The following is a 16,514-nucleotide window of genomic DNA, read 5'->3' on the forward strand; positions in this document are numbered from 1 at the left end:
TTCCTGTTGATTACTCTCTGCATTGTACTGGTGCTTATGCAAGCTATCGTAGACAGGAAAATATAGACCACAGGACAGCATAAATAAAAATTATGCAATGAACAACTGCATCCACGAGCGCCGCCCACAAGCGCGCGCGGCGGTCCCAGTAGCGCTGATGCCTATGAGCTGCCCAATTTCTTTAAATATATAGATATTTTTTTTGCTGGTTGAGAAATGATGCTAATGCAGGTGAAGGTATAGTCTGTCCTCTTTCGGGAAAAATGCTTCGCGGTAAATCTGGACGCGGCAATACCCGGGCATGATTGCCAGCTCACTGCTCGTTGGAAGGCAGCGATTCGCCTTAGCGTCGCTTCCGTTCGTAAAGCTTATTCGGTGATGCGAAAAATATTTTATCAGGCCAGTGAAGATGTGTGTAACAGCAGCAATCCAAGGTCTGCAACCTAGCAATTCATTTGTGACCATAGAATGCTGCGAATCGAAAGAACGAACGGCGAATGCGCCCCACGCACAGCAGATCTGCCGCGTCTCCGCTGCACGGCCGGGCGCACGTCTCCCGGTCTCCCTACCAAACTGTTCTTCCCGCCGCGAGGGGCGCGCGCGTCGCACCGCGAGTTACTCCTGCACGGTGCCTATAGCCACACCTGTGTTCGACCTCGCTGGGCGCAGTCCGCCGGAAGACTCCAAACTCCCAGTGTTCACTACGACAAAGTAAGCTATAGATGTATCCGTGTGGGATAAAAGCCAGTAGTTCGCACAGAGGAACGATTTGCTGCGCCGATGTTAATACGGAACGCCAGCTATGCACGATCCGCCATTCCCAAACTACGGTGTCTAGATGGGTAGGTGTGCCGACCGGCGGGGGTAACGCGTGCCTTTTCTTCATGACGCCGCAGTGGCGCCACCAGCGAAAGCCACGCATGACAGAAAGCGACTCGCTTCACTTTTTTCCAAGTGCAAATGAGTTTATTGCAAACAAGCTGTCTTACGGGAATAGGGAAGGGATGTAAACATATTACAAAGGCAGGGGAGCCGAGTTTAAGGCTGTTTTTTTACGTACAGCGTGTTTGCTGCTTTCCCGATTTTTCAGGCAAGCAACTCCAAACACTGTTATGTCACTTCCTCGTTCTTAATTTTTTTTTCATTAAATGTTCCACGCCATAACAAGGCAACGCGAATATCTATTAACACAGTGCTCAGCTGTGATTTATGCCCAGACGGCCATAGACGTCCGACGGTCGACCGACGGACGTCCGTTTTCGGACCTTCGGACATCCGACGGAAGTCCGGTTATGTTCGACATACGTACAGCGGACGTCCGTCGGACTATCGTTCGTGGGTCCGGATCGCGTCCCACGGACGTCCGACGGACAGCCGGAGGCGGACATTCGGACGTTTCCCGGAACTTGCTTGCAGGGCCCGCTATTGGTGTAAAAACTTGCCAATAACATTCGTGTAAAGCTCAGCATGTGCCATGGAAATTTCAGTCACATACTAGTGCTCAATGCCTTTGTCATGAGAGTAAAGCAGACAATAGAATATGCAACAGGTTCAAGTTTCCTGTTGTCTGCTTTACTTTCACACACAAAGCACTGAACAGCAGTGTGCAATTAAAACTTCCATCAAAGAGGCACATATGCTAGCTGAGCTTTACACAAATGCACCATTCCTGAAAACATGCGAAGTGCATATGCATACCAGCATGCGAGGTTGTAAAAAAAGCATTTTTTTTTTGCTTCATTGCAAAAACTGCATGCATAAATAGTCTACACTAAAAAAATATTGATGTTAAGGAATGGCATGGTAAAATGCAGGCCAACTGGAGTATTAAGAATCTACTTGAATAATTTTTTTTAATTATCCTTGGCCGTGACAGCTCTTCCCTTGGGGAGGTGGTGGAGGAAAAGGTATTTATTGAAACCTAATATTTCGGAATTAGCGAGGAGATGATCGAGTTCTCTGTGGGCGGCCTCCGCAGGCCGGGATTCCAGGAGCAGTTACTATCCTGTGCATTTGCTCGATCAGCTGTTGCTGGTCTTTCAGGCCTAAGATGGAAAGAGCAGGTTGGGCTCCTCCTGCAATAGAAGGGAAAATGAAATTCAAGTTATCTGTGCTGAACTTTGATTACACATCTCCAAGGGCAACTGCCAGTTTCTCTCAATTGCTTTTTCCAGATGGCACTGTACGCATGCATCTCGATTCAGAACTGTCACATACTATATTGAAAGGTCATATAACTGCAGCAAAAGCCATGCAGAATAACAAAAGATACAAACGTAGTTTGACCAGAACCTGGCATTCAGTATTTTAATGTTTTTATGTCGTCTCTTTGAACATGCCACTCTGACCAAACATGGCATGTTATGCTTGCTGCTATGCGCCCTCAGCAATGCCCAAGACATGGAGTGCACATGCAGAGAAACTATAAGCATAAAGGATGCTGTATATGAACATAAAGCACAGCCAGAGCATTGCAGTATTACACAGGTTCGCACTGGCGGCAGAAACCTGCATTTTGAGCGGTTTAACAGGCAGATTTCTAAAGTCATTGTTCCTGCTCTGAAAGGAAGTGATCAATAATAACATCATTTAAAATTGTTACCTTTTTGTTCTGTAAACTGCACATTTCGCTGGTTTCCATGTACCCTCTACCGAAGACATTCCCTGGGCGTGTCAGGGGTATATCGACATCAACATCTAGGCTACAAGCGTCTAGAAAGCGTCTGCTTAGAGCAGCTGCAACGAAGTAACTTATCTGATAACATGCAAGCTGCTGCAGCAGAATAAAGATAGACATTTGACATGTGGCTAAAGCCCAATGTGGAAGCATAGCCCGCCGCAGTGATTGCACAGTGTTCATGCTTCTACAAGAGTTAAAAGTAAAGTTATTTGTTTACCCATAGCGCTATATGTGACATTACAATAGCAAGGCTTATAGTTACACAAAACACAAAAAGCTGATAACCACAAGCTCCTGATGTATTACCGGCAGCATGCAGCATGGATGTTAGTTACTGAAATATGGTTGCATAATTCTGGCAACCAGCTGTGCATGTATGTCATGGATTTCTCAACTACGCACAACAAATTACAAAAAATAATGGTTTTTATATATGCAGCCAGCTGTTCACAAGAAACACTGTAGCTTTTTTATGGGGAAGGTAGTGGGCGCCCAAGAAACTGCCCCTGTAAAGGCGCCTAATTTGCCCCTATGTAATATTGGGGACAAAAGTGTGTGGACTACACAAACTGCAATCAAAGCACATAACTTTCACATCGACCAGGAAACTCGGCCCATACTTCTCGATGTGAAAGTTGAACGTTAGTTCTTTCATGTGTGCAAGAGAAATAAGGTCACAATTCATTTACATCGCAATTCTAGTCCAAAATCTCCAGACATACTGTCCAGAGACTTTCGCCCCCGCAGTATAAGCCACCACTTGGGTAAGAGATTAGTAAAAGAAGTGTATAAAAGACATTAGTGCTGTTGGACAGCCATAGCTATAAAAATGGTATTGACATTGGAGTACAGCCTTAAGGCTAGGGCATTACAAAAGCAAGAGTTCGTGTCCGCTGGTCCTCGTTTGAACGAACAAAAGGAGGGGGGGGGGGGGAAGAAATCTACCTCAACATGTTTTGAGTGACACCAAGCTGCAGTTAGCATTAAAGATATCACACAGTTTTGTGGAAGATTTGGGAGCGCTTTGCTGCTTTCTTACAGGATTGGACAAAAGAGCTCACCATCTTCAGAAAGGCATGTTATATAGTGTGGGGCCCCACAGCCCCTTTTAGCGTTTCGAACCGCGCGCGCTTTTTTCTGTTTGTGTTGGTGTCCGCCCGGGCAGCGCGAGTACGCATGAGCGAGCTGCCCGGAGCGGGGGCGGCATGTTATCGGCGCGAGACAGAGGGTAGATAAGCGCGTTGGAAGCAGGGCTCGGGGCTTTTTCGTCGGGCGGCCGGCCAGAGAAGGGGGGCGTGGCAGCGTCCCAAGCCGGCGGGATGTACACGGACGACGGAGCGGAGTCCTGCGAGGCGAAGACGGAAGCGGCGCCTTCAAGGAAGCCTTAGGAGTGTTAGCGTGAGTGCTGCCACGCGAGTAGCAATGTTTTTGTACCGTGATCAACGCTTTGGCCCTATTACTCGCCCTATCCGCGCCGCAGTGTGTTTTGTGTTGTCGCGGTGAAGCCCTGACCCATGTTCCGTTTTATTCTGCATAGTCCATTGTCGCGAACTTCGACGGCATGTTTCCAGCGCAGTTTTGACCAATGCTGTTTCTTTTCTATTTTATACTTTTCTGTTGATCCGGAATAAACCGGTGTTTTTAAGCAAGACTTGGTTTTCACTCGTCGGGCGAGACCATCGCTCGCGAACCCGTATTCTAGAAGGCGGAGCCTTCATTTGGCGCCCAACGTGATTTCTACTCGAGGTTTGGCTTGCCCCGCGAGTGTACCAATTTGAGGTTCATGCAGTTTCGTGCGTAGCGATGTCGGACTTACCGGGTGCAAGCGCCCAGTTAACGGAGACAGTTCGGCCTCCCACACGGGCGGGTTCCGAGCATGAGCGCTCAGAAGACAGGAAAAGCAAACCGTCGGACATTTGTAGCGGAATTCTTGGCCTCCTGAACGAGCTACTGGAATCAAAGGCACATTTCAGAGAAATGGTAGGAAGCGATGCAGTTTCGTTAACGCCCACTCCCTTGTATCGCGATAATCAGCTGCGGCTGAATTTGGCCGTGCCAAGGTTTGAAGGATACGGCGATAAGAAATCTGTGTGCGATTTTCTGTATGAAATCGACGATTATCAGATGGCAATGGCAATTTCGGACAGCGCTCTGGTCACGAGTGTGCTTCCCGTAGCTTTGGTAGGTTCCGCAGCAACCTGGAGGCGTAGACAGCGGCCGTTCACAACAAAGCAGGATTTTATAGACCGTTTTCGAGAAGAGTTTTTGCCGCCTGACTATGACATCCGTATGAAAGACGAGCTTTGCACCAGGACGCAAGGCGAAAGCGAGGGTTTGCTAGAGTTTTTGCGCAGTTTTTAAGAGCTGCATGAGCGGGCAGATCCTGCAGTTCCGGAACCAGAGAAGGTGGCTCATGCTATACATCGGTGCCATCCAAGGTACCAGCCATATCTCCGGCGTCGCCAGTTCGCGGACTTCGATGACATGGCTAGAGAAGCATCCCGCATCGAGGCATCTTTCCTGGCGGAGCTCCAGTACAAACCACCTCCCCCTGCAGAGACTTGCCTTGAGCCGTCCTGTGCGTGGCCTGGATCATCGGCAGCACGCAGCCTGGAGACGCCAGGCTGCCGTACGGGGGCTGGCGACTTGCACGGAGTCACAAGCCCTGATGCGTCTACTCAGGTGACGAGCCGATTTCATGGGGCGACAGGTCAGACGGGGCCCCGTGTCTTCTTGCCATATGCAGGCGCTGGTACCCCTTGTGTGGCAGCAGTTGGGACACCCCACGTCAGAGCGCGCAAATCTCCTACAGCGGCTGCCGGCTACCATTCACCTACGAGTGCAGCGTGGATGTCACCATCGGGTGCAGCGTGGGTGTCACCATCGGGTGCAGCGTGGGTGTCACCATCGGGTGCAACGTGGACGTCACCTACGGGTGCAACGTGGGTGTCACCACCGGGTGCAACGTGGACGTCACCTACGGGTGCAGCGTGGGTGTCACCACCGGGTGCAACGTGGACGTCACCTACGGGTGCAGCGTGGGTGTCACCACCGGGTGCAACGTGGGTGTCACCACCGGGTGCAACGTGGGTGTCACCACCGGGTGCAACGTGGGTGTCACCACCGGGTGCAACGTGGACGTCACCTACGGGTGCAGCGTGGGTGTCACCACCGGGTGCAACGCGGACGTCTCCTACCAGTGCAGCGTGGGTGTCACCACCGGGTGCAACGTGGGTGTCACCACCAGGTGCAACGTGGGTGTCACCACCGGGTGCAACGTGGGTGTCACCACCGGGTGAGAAGCGGGCGTCGCCCCCGGGCACAACTTGTCCTCCGATTCGCAGATCCAGGACAACACAGGGGAGGGTGTTTTGGTCATCGCACCATCCAGCGGCCAGGCCGCACAGACGTGGCCAACCACAGGGAGAGCTGATCCAGCCGCTACCTTTCCTGCCTGAATCGAACCAGGTGCCACCGACCCAGGTGTCTTCGACACAGGTACCATTGTCACCACCTGCTATGCATGAGGCAGACCCCGAGAAGCCCTACAAACACTCGGTGAGTGCAGTCCCGTCAACTTCTTTTGAGGAAAGCCAACCAGACAAGACCCCGCTGGTCTTGGTCAAAATGGCCGGACTGGAGCTTCCAGCCCTTTTAGACACAGGGTCTACAGTGTCAGTCTTCACTCTTCGGCGATCAGGTGAAAAATTCCTGCGAGACAAAATGTGTCCGGTTGCGGAGTGTAAACACTAACCTTCGTATGGCGTCGACTCACATAGTACCCGCAACCTCAGCAGCCCGCCTAACAGTTGCTATAAATGGTCGAAAGATTAGACAGCGTTTCTTACACCTCCCCGGACTATCCTGGCCAGTCATACTAGGCCGTAACTTCATAGTGAAGGCAGGAATCGTTATAGATCTCGGTAAGGGAACCTACCGGTATGGCACCGGTACAGAAGCATTTCAGTTCAAGACTAAGGCCGCTGAGCCACAGTCACAGTTGCTTGCCACGAACGGCCATTCGGCCAATATCACAGGCTGTGGTATTCTAACCGTTTTGAATTCCTTCACGGGGTCACCAGCGGAAAAAAGCAGAATCGAGACAATGCTCAGGCCCTTTGCAGCAATGTTCACGGAGGCTCCGGGGAAGGCCAACGTACTAACCCACAGGATTGACACCGGCGATGCTCGTCCTATCAGATTCAATCCAAGGCCCTTGAGTGTCCACAAGCGAGCGCTGCTGGATGGGGCCCTCGACGAAATGGTGGCTACCGGTGCGGTGAGACCATCAAAAAGCCCCTGGGCGTTTCCTGTTGTTCTCGCGCCTAAGAAGGATGGAACAGCACGGTTGTGTGTCGATTATCGACGTCTGAATGCTGTGACAGTGCGAGACTCTTACCCTTTCCCGTCTGTTGACTCTGTCATGTACTCACTTGGGTCAGCAAAATTTTTTACAACTCTTGACTGCAGTAGGGGATTTCTGCAAATCCCAATTGACCACTGCGACATTGAGAAAACGACTTTCACTTGCCACCGGGGACTGTTCGAATTTGTGCGCTTGCCTTTCGGGTTGTGCAATTCACCTGCTACTTTTCAACGGGTAATGGATATTGTGCTCGGAGACGCTAAATTTAACTACGCTATGGCCTACATGGATGACGTAGTAGTGTTCTCAGAAAGCTTAGAAGAGCACCTCCGTCATCTAACGAATGTCCTTCAACGAATGCAGAAGGCAGGCATCACCATTAACCCCGGCAAGGTTCAGTTGGTGACAAGCACAATCAATCTTCTTGGGTTCATTGTGGAACAGGGCACAGTTCGCCCGGATGAAGAGAAGCTTCAAGCCATTCTTCAGCTCCCCCCACCAAACAGCATAAAGAGCCTCCAGCGTTTCTTGGGCATGGTGGGATTCTACCGCCACTTCATCCCGAACTGCGCTGACCTGGCGCGACCCCTCCATCAGCTCCTCCGGAAGGGTGCCCGCTGGTCATGGACAGAAGCCGAGCAGGGATCATTCCGTTCACTGTCTGCAGCCATCGCGGATACTGCACGCCTGCGGCTTCCAGACCTTAACCGGCCATTCACGGTACAAACGGATGCAAGTGAGTACGGAATTGGGGCGGTATTGCTTCAAGAACATCAAGGTAAGCTTTGCCCATTGGCTTTTGCTAGTCATACACTGACGGCACCGGAAAGGAACTATACTGTGACAGAGAAAGAGTGTCTCGCGATTGTGTTTGCCCTCAAGAAATTTGACATGTATTTGGATGGCGCAGAATTCACTATTCAGACCGACCACCAGGCCCTATTGTGGCTTTCGAGGTTGCAAAATCCAGCTGGCCGTCTGGCCCGCTGGTCACTCGCTCTCCAAAAGTATAATTACAGGGTAGAATACAGAAGAGGCACTTTCAACAAAGTGGCCGATGCCCTGTCACGAGCTCCACTTCCGGGCGAGGGAGAGCGAGCACCCGCGGTCCATGCTGTGACAGCTCCTGCCGACACCTGGGGCACACTGGTGTCCCGTCAACAGCTCCTTGACGCTCAGCTTTCAGACGACCAGTGCAACCAGATACGCCAAAGCCTGAACAGCGCCAGCCCTGCAGGAAGCCGGGCGCTTAACGGAAGCTATGACTGCTACGTGGAAGCAGAAGATGGTTTGATCCTGCGGTATATACCTGCTGCGGACACCGACAGTGGTGAGTCCGCATTTCGTGTGGTCGTTCCTAAGTGCCTACGTAAGCATTTTCTAGAGTACTTCCACGATACACGCCTCGCAGGTCACAGCGATGGCAAGAAAACATATGACAAATTGTGTCGCGTTGCAACATGGCCCCGCATGAGAAGGGATGTCCTGACATTCGTCCGCACTTGTCATACCTGCCAGACCGCGAAGCCAAGGGGAGGAAAACCACCGGGCCTCATGCAACCTGTAGAGAGCCGTTACCCATGGGAAATTGTAGCTTGCGACATAATGGGTCCCTATCCCAGATCAGTGAAAGGGAATCGCTACTTGTTAGTAATTACTGATCATTTCTCGAAATGGGTAGAATTGTATCCCCTGAGTAGGCTAGACTCGAAAATAATTTGGGATAAGCTACTAGAAACATTCACTCGCTTTGGTTTCCCAGCTCAGCTTATCACCGATAACGCCACGTATTTCACCGGTAGGATATTCACTGCCACTTGCAAAGTTCTTGGCGTGCAGCACAAAAAGACTACGCCCTACCATCCTCAAGCAAACATTACAGAGCGAGTGAATCGAAATCTCAAGACTATGATGGTGGCATTCACGGAGCGGCACAAGGACTGGGACGCTCGTATCCAGGAGATGGCCTTCGCCACAAGGACCACGGTAAACCGGTCAACAGGTTTTACGCCAGCGGCCATTCTCCTTGGTCGTGAGCTCAGGTTCCCTATTGAGCATGCTCTGAATGGCTCTGATTTACCGGGTCTTAGCCATTCTAAATTTGCTCATGATCTTTCCAGCCGCTTGGCCGAGACTCTGAAGGAGGCAAGGGAAAACCTGGACCTTGCCCGCCTGGAACACTGTAACCAGTACAACAAGGGAAGGCGACCTTTGGAATTCACAGTCGGCGACAAAGTCCTTCGCCGCACGCACCCACTAAGTGATGCAGCAAAAGGGTTTGCTGCTTCTCTCGCTCCACGATGGACTGGCCCTTACGCGATAACAAAGCGCGCGTCTCGGCTTTCTTACTTTATTCGCCATGTGCAGGGTGGTCGAGAAGCCGGACCAGTCAACGTGGCCGATCTCCGCGCTTACCACGGCCGTCCACTAGCCACATAGAACTACTTGACCTACCAGGCACTACGGCTACCCACGCTCAGCGGATACCTCCAAGCATGCGCCCCGCCAGCAGCAGTACCAGTTCCATCCTTATCCCGCGTTGTTGTTGTTTTACACGTCGGGAGGTGTCCCGTCTTGAGAGGGGGGGAGTGTGGGGCCCCACAGCCCCTTTTAGCGTTTCGAACCGCGCGCGCTTTTTTCTGTTTGTGTTGGTGTCCGCCCGGGCAGCGCGAGTACGCATGAGCGAGCTGCCCGGAGCGGGGGCGGCATGTTATCGGCGCGAGACAGAGGGTAGATAAGCGCGTTGGAAGCAGGGCTCGGGGCTTTTTCGTCGGGCGGCCGGCCAGAGAAGGGGGGCGTGGCAGCGTCCCAAGCCGGCGGGATGTACACAGACGACGGAGCGGAGTCCTGCGAGGCGAAGACGGAAGCGGCGCCTTCAAGGAAGCCTTAGGAGTGTTAGCGTGAGTGCTGCCACGCGAGTAGCAATGTTTTTGTACCGTGATCAACGCTTTGGCCCTATTACTCGCCCTATCCGCGCCGCAGTGTGTTTTGTGTTGTCGCGGTGAAGCCCTGACCCATGTTCCGTTTTATTCTGCATAGTCCATTGTCGCGAACTTCGACGGCATGTTTCCAGCGCAGTTTTGACCAATGCTGTTTCTTTTCTATTTTATACTTTTCTGTTGATCCGGAGTAAACCGGTGTTTTTAAGCAAGACTTGGTTTTCACTCGTCGGGCGAGACCATCGCTCGCGAACCCGTATTCTAGAAGGCGGAGCCTTCAATAGAAATGAAAATAGTGAATTTACTGCATCTGGCCACAACAACTTGCACACGGAGAGGAAGATGAACTGAAAACTTTATACATGAATGTACGTATTTACAACAGGTGAAACAATGACCATGATCTATGCCAAAGAAGAAAGAGATCAAAATCTAGCTCAGAACGAGTTCTCCAGGCCGCGGGGCCATTTCATTAACTTCGGGACACCGCCCACATTTCTCATCCCCAATGACAACGAACTCACACATGACTGGCTAACAAACATTTTGGCATGTCTTTCCACTTTCATAAGGTTCTTCACCCTCTCCCTAATAAGCAATGCAAAAGGGACAACAAATTCGTTTCACAACAAACGGAATTTAGAGAATGGACCTCGAAATGATTGGCTCACTAGGTCACATGCCAAACTCTTTCCCCTAGGAAAAAAAATTACAACCCATCAAAACGGTGTCCCACGTGCGCAACCATTGCCCAAAGCTTGCACCCTTGGCAGCTCCTTTTACAGGGCAATTATTGCAATTATTGGCGTCCAAGTCAGCACCATTGCGGACCACATCAGAAGAGCCAACCCACATCCTCCCGCTCCGCATCATACCGTCACTGTTACACACTTGCCCTTTTTCAACGCCGCCATCTCCCACCATTGTTGACATCCAGGGTTGGAATCCTCAACGAGACCCCACTCAGCGTGCCTGCACTGAATAATTGTTACTTTTATGGGCTCCCCAACAAGGAAGAGGGCCTTACACCCTTCAACCTGACAGTGTTTTTTCTTTGAACGATAAGCAGTTCTTCCAAAAGAGGTGCTCATTTCAAAGCTGTGCTGCCTCCGGGTGATGGGTCCAGTCAGCGTAATAAGGACCCCTTAGTTGTATACTGTTCGTAAAGCTCCTTAAATAAAAATGAGCCCCCTACATGACACAGCAACGAGAACAAACTGCCTGTCCCCGCGTCTTCGAGTGCGACAGCAAAGTCCTCGGAAGAGGGGACTTCTTTCCCTCTCTGCCTACGTTTCCGTTAAGCACGTTAGCACTGTAGCTGCTGTAGCTGCCTCTCTGTGCGCGTCTCTCCGCCTCCTGTCCGAGGGCAAGTGGGAGACGGCCACAGCTGGGCATTGAACAGGTGACCCAAAAAGAGCAGACTAAAAATGGTGCCTAGCATACCCACCGATCGCTTACAGAAATCATTAAAGAAATGAAAGCAACACATCAGATAACGCTACAATGTTTCTAAGTGCAAAGTCGATAACTCCAAGTCATATAAATATATGTACATCTCCGCACATTAACTAGACAGAAACAGTGCAGAGTAAACTAATAATTCAGTGTCTAGCAACACTATTAAAAGGGGATAAAGGCCACGGGGGGCTACGATTATTAGTACCGTTTTGCCTTTAAACTACAATAACATACTTGTTGCAAGCTTAAAATCAAAGATTCACACCTGTCCCACCCACAGCAATGGAACACACATCTGACTCAAGTCTGCAGAGAAAGAGCAAGCTAGACTATTACAGACGCACCCTTGGTTGTTTTTCTGACATTTCTGAGGGTGAAGAATCTGACTTGTCAGTAGCATGTATATGAATAAGAATCCTATGCAGTAAATGCATCAGATTTTCTGGAGTGGCTTTTCTTTGCTGACCACATATGAGGTGAGCTATAATTTATCCAACTTGGCCTAGGTTTATTCTATGAATAACAAAGCTATAGCAGGTACACAGTCGTCCACTCAGGCTGAACATGCGAGTGCGTGGCATGCACTTTTTGAGATGCCACTGCATCCATCGCAGCCGCACACCGTAGCGAAGAGGCAGACAGCGTGAAGTACCAGCCTCTAGTCCCTCTACCACCACTGGGGTCCCAAACTAGGGATCCCTTGTTTTTGTCAGGACAGGCCCCCTCAGGGTCAGCTAGTGAGTAACCTCCTGTATTTGTATCTGATGGAAATGTTGTCCACCACCACCCACAATACGCAGCTGCGCATCATAGCAGATGTGAAGCAACAGCTCCTGGTCCTTCTAAGCATAAGCCACTTTGCCTTGATGCATGCCTGCGCACCATAGTAAAGAGGCAGACGACGTGACGCAGCAGCTCATGGTACCTTTACACATGAGCCCCCCCACTGTACTTCGATACGCACCATAGCAAATATACAGACTACGCCACACAGCAGCTCCTGGTCCCTCTATGCATAAGCCATTTTGCCTCAATATGCACCTGAGTACCTGAGCGAAGAGGCAGACATGAAGCTGCAGCTCCTGGGCCCTCCATGCACAAGCCACTTAGCGTCAATGCACGGCTGTGCACTGTAGTAAAGAGGCGAAGGACGTTAAGCAGCAGCTCCTGGTCCCTCTACACATCAGCCATTTTGCCTCGGTGTACATCTGCACACCGTAACAAACAGCCAGATGTGACAAAGAAGCTCCTGGTTTGTCTACACATAAACCACTTTGCCTCAATGCACGTCTGCACACCAGAGCAAAGAGGCAGATGACGTGAAGCTGGAGCGGCTGGTCCCTCTATGCACAAGCCACTTAGCCTTGATGCATGGCTGTGACGGATGCATTGCTATTTTGCAAACTGCATGCCACACATTCCCATTCAAGCTAAGAGTGGACGACTGTGTAAACGTAAAATACTGGTTATTTACTTCAATGGACAATGACAAAAAGTAACATGGCGGACAATGTAAAAAGAATTTGCTGCATAAAGTTTGTTGAAACCAGTTCTACATCCTACATGTAAACAAGCTAAAACCTTAATGTCGAAGAGATGTCCTGTGTGTTTAAAATCATCACGCTCAAACAACTTCAACACTGACAATCATGATTCAATATTAATAATATAGATAATGATACAATACTCACTTTTAGCCATACCAAAGAAATGAGAATGCAAAGGGATGTTGCTGTTTTTTCCCCGTGGATGACAGTTTTCCATGCTCAAAGTGCTGCTTCCTGTTGGCCTACGAAATCGGCTACAGCAAATGGCATCTGAAAAATTTTTGGAAGCCTCATGCTAGTCTTCAACGAGAAAAGCATTGCCATACAGAAGCAGAACACAAATACTTTTACAACACACTAAAAGCACCAACTGCGGTGCTGTTTTTAGGATGACTAGGTACAGGTTTTGCTGTACCAAGCCAAATGTTAGCCTTCAATAAGGAAAGCATTCCCATACAGAAACAGAACACAAAAACTTTTACAACACATTAAAAGCATCAATTGCACAAATGCTTGTAAGATGACCAGGTACAGGTTTCTGCTATAGCCCACATCACGTGACCAGCGGTTATCAGAAGCCTTGTATGTGAGCATGATGCCCTAGATCCAATTTATGGCTATCACTGTATTAACAAGCATGGGTTTAAAGTGACTTTAATATGATAATCTAAGAACATGGTAAGAGCTTTCAGTGCGAGACATAAGCTCAGTATCATGGCTCTAGTGTAGCTTTGGCATTATCTCGCTGTCAATAATGCAGTGAAGTTTTGAGGAGCCTTTGAATATCTGTAAGGACAAAACAACTTTGTTTTCATCTCACTTTTGCTCAGCTCGTTTTTTTTTTTTTTTTTTTCTTGTTTTTTTTTTGTTTTTTTTTTTTTTAAGAGCCCGCGGCTTGCATGGCCTCCCAGTGTGCCTGTTTTGCACACCAGAGCTCACAGCCCAACTGTATCGCGGCGGCGGTATGTCAAATTCGTGCCAGAACAGCGCAGAACAACGGGTCAAGAAAAAGACAAGTTTTTCTCTCATCTCCTTGTCCGGTTGTTCTGCGCGGTTCGGTCCCACATGCATAACCAATATGCGCAAATGTGCTGGTTTGTCAAAGCTGAAGGAGAGTACTAAACCTTTAGTCATTTAGTAGCTACAGCCGTTCCTTCTAGAAACTGTAGTTGCCGTAAAGCTCAAGAGAGAAAGATCAGCGGCTGTCCATTAAAAAAAAAAAAAAAAAGAACTCGCGACGTTTTCACAAGTGTAGGCATGTCGCACGATAGGCTCGAGGAGTGCAAAAGTTTTCTCGTATAGTTTTTACAACTCAGCACGTTGCGCATGGTTAACAAATTAAATCCTTTAAAGCTCGGGCAGGCACTCCTTTATCAGAGACAGAGAAGTTGCGCGGCTTACTGGCGCAGCGTCCAGTAATGCCGAGAAAGATGGCCCTCAGACTTGAGGCTGCACTTTAGTTAGTCGGCGCGGAGCCATCCTGTCAGTCTTGCCTAAAACACTCGACCGTTCGGCTGCTGTACAGAGCTGTTTCCTTACCCAAAAGCTCAGCACCATCGGTGCATCGAAAAGTTCCACTAAAGAAACAAAAGTTCGGTGAAATACTTACTTTGGAATCGGCGGGTGAACAAAGTGTGCCAGCCGCACCAAGCCACAGCAAAAACAATGCTAGCAGTGCATTACAGCCGTAGTTATTTGTAACTGCGCAGTAAATGCAGAACACGGAAACGTGAAGCCATCTTCCATGACTAAACGACTAAACTTCAACTTGTCAGGTGGATTGGATTGGCTCATTTCAAATTTTTTTGAGGATAGGTTCGGTTTCGTTCTTTTTGAGCTTGCTGCTTGCTGCGTCTATTCAGCCACTGATTAAAATTTCACCGACGCATCATGATAGAAAAATGTTTAATGGTCATTTAACTTTTAATAAAAAATTTTTGATGGAAGAATTCAACGATGAAACATGCGGAAAATAAAAAAAAAACTGTTTAATGGAAACGCTTTCTATCGCATCGATTCGCTCTGGCATCATATAATGCAGACTTGACGGCATTACTGATTTATACGCAGTTCAGACGAGCACGACGACTATAAACTATATCATAGCTGTGTAAAAGCAAATCCAGTGGCGGACGTACGGCGGCTGTCCGCTGGGCGAACGGATTCGACCATCCGCTTTCGTACGTACGCCGGAATTCCGGCGGACGTCCGAAATCGGCCGCCGAGTTGCGGCCGAGTTCGGTTGTCCGTCGGACGTCAGTGGCCGTCTGGGTGCGTGTGCATGGGCGTAAGCAGACCTTGCGAATAAATAAAATAAAACAAGTGCATAAGCTTGTATTGCAAAACGGTATCTTCTAGCTGAACTTTTGAAAGTGCAATAAATGACATGCACACATTACTGTTTTTGAGTCAGTGAAGTAACACACCCCAAAATCATGCCTATGCATTCAAAGCACGCGTCTCAATTTCAGGTGTTTTCTTTTTTTTTTTTTCGCGCGTTTTCACGGGCCAGGTTCTTGCTCGAAGTGGAGGCGCATGATAGAGTAAAACTTGACGACGCTGTTAGTGATCTCAATCTTATGCTCCTCACAACCGATCATAGGCGGAGGTTGCAGAAAAAAGGCGAAGTCTGCGAGACTTTCTCGCCTCAGTTCAGTGACTGTGAAGCAGTGACTGAAGGTCTCCTCGAGAGATGTCACGAGACTGTTCAAAGCATCAGATGGGAATATTAAGTTCCCCATGCTTACGTGGGTGTGGAAGCGGCCACAGGCGGAAGGGGAGCTTCTGGCGATGCCAGAAAAACAGTGGCACAATCGGCACATTTAGTCCTTGAAAGAAACTTTCGCGCCACGTATTCTGCCAAATAGAAAATCAGCCGCGAATCACTTTTTCCTACCGCCAGCTAGGCTGCTGTGGTCGTTGTCAAGCTGGCAAGCGCTGAGCATTTCGTGTGCCGCCTGCGCATTCCCTATGTCCAGTAAGTCGTCCACATACCTCTGCTGGGTCTCTGCTTTTGCTATGACATCATCGGTGTCACGCAAGCTGCTTAGTAGACCGGGTGAAACATTCCCATGATCAGGTGACTTGGCCAAGTTCATGTATTAACTCCAGAGTGTTTATGGAGATCAAGAACTGAATGGGGGTTGGATGGTCGTTACTTCCTGTCATTTGTCGCAAAACCCCAAACAGTTGCTCCAAGATGTCTTGGCTATAGTCTGGCGGTCATTAACCTGTAGCCTGTTTTGGACGACAGATAATCCAAGAGGGAAAGAGTGATCGACAGCGTGACTCGGAGGCCTTCTGCAGTGCTCCCTGTTAAGAATCCCTCCTTGACACTTCGGTTACAGACGTAGAGATAAATTCACTGGAGCTTGAAGGTACTGGATCGTCCGGCACTGTCTCAAGGTCGTGGCTGTCATTTCTGGCAGCCTTGGTTGGGCGGCAGCCTGTGGAATTCTTCGTCTTTTGTTTCGCGGTCACCTCTCTTGACAGGTAAGCAGGAGCATCGGGCAGGGCAGAAGGCA

At 49.5% G+C, this 16,514-nt stretch overlaps 1 protein-coding gene and 1 long non-coding RNA gene across 2 annotated transcripts; one reads left to right on the forward strand and one right to left on the reverse strand.

Annotated features, from left to right (window-relative positions):
• Positions 1-1,757: 1,757 nt before the first annotated feature.
• LOC146207062 (uncharacterized) lies at positions 1,758-14,734 on the reverse strand. The gene is made up of 3 exons (XR_014705398.1): positions 14,600-14,734; positions 13,135-13,260; positions 1,758-2,075 (listed from the first exon to the last, which is right to left on the reverse strand). It is a non-coding gene; the product is annotated as an uncharacterized LOC146207062 (long non-coding RNA).
• On the forward strand, positions 5,047-12,514 carry LOC146207063 (uncharacterized). Its single transcript, XM_084587581.1, has 3 exons — positions 5,047-5,362; positions 5,427-5,543; positions 12,503-12,514. Exons 1-3 carry the CDS (start codon positions 5,165-5,167, stop codon positions 12,512-12,514), a joined length of 327 nt encoding a protein of 108 aa, XP_084443707.1. The 5' UTR covers positions 5,047-5,164.
• Positions 14,735-16,514: the final 1,780 nt, after the last annotated feature.

This window comes from Amblyomma maculatum, chromosome 1, assembly GCF_055883805.1.
Source record: "Amblyomma maculatum isolate TAMU_Amacu chromosome 1, ASM5588380v1, whole genome shotgun sequence".
Lineage (NCBI taxonomy): Eukaryota > Metazoa > Arthropoda > Arachnida > Ixodida > Ixodidae > Amblyomma > Amblyomma maculatum.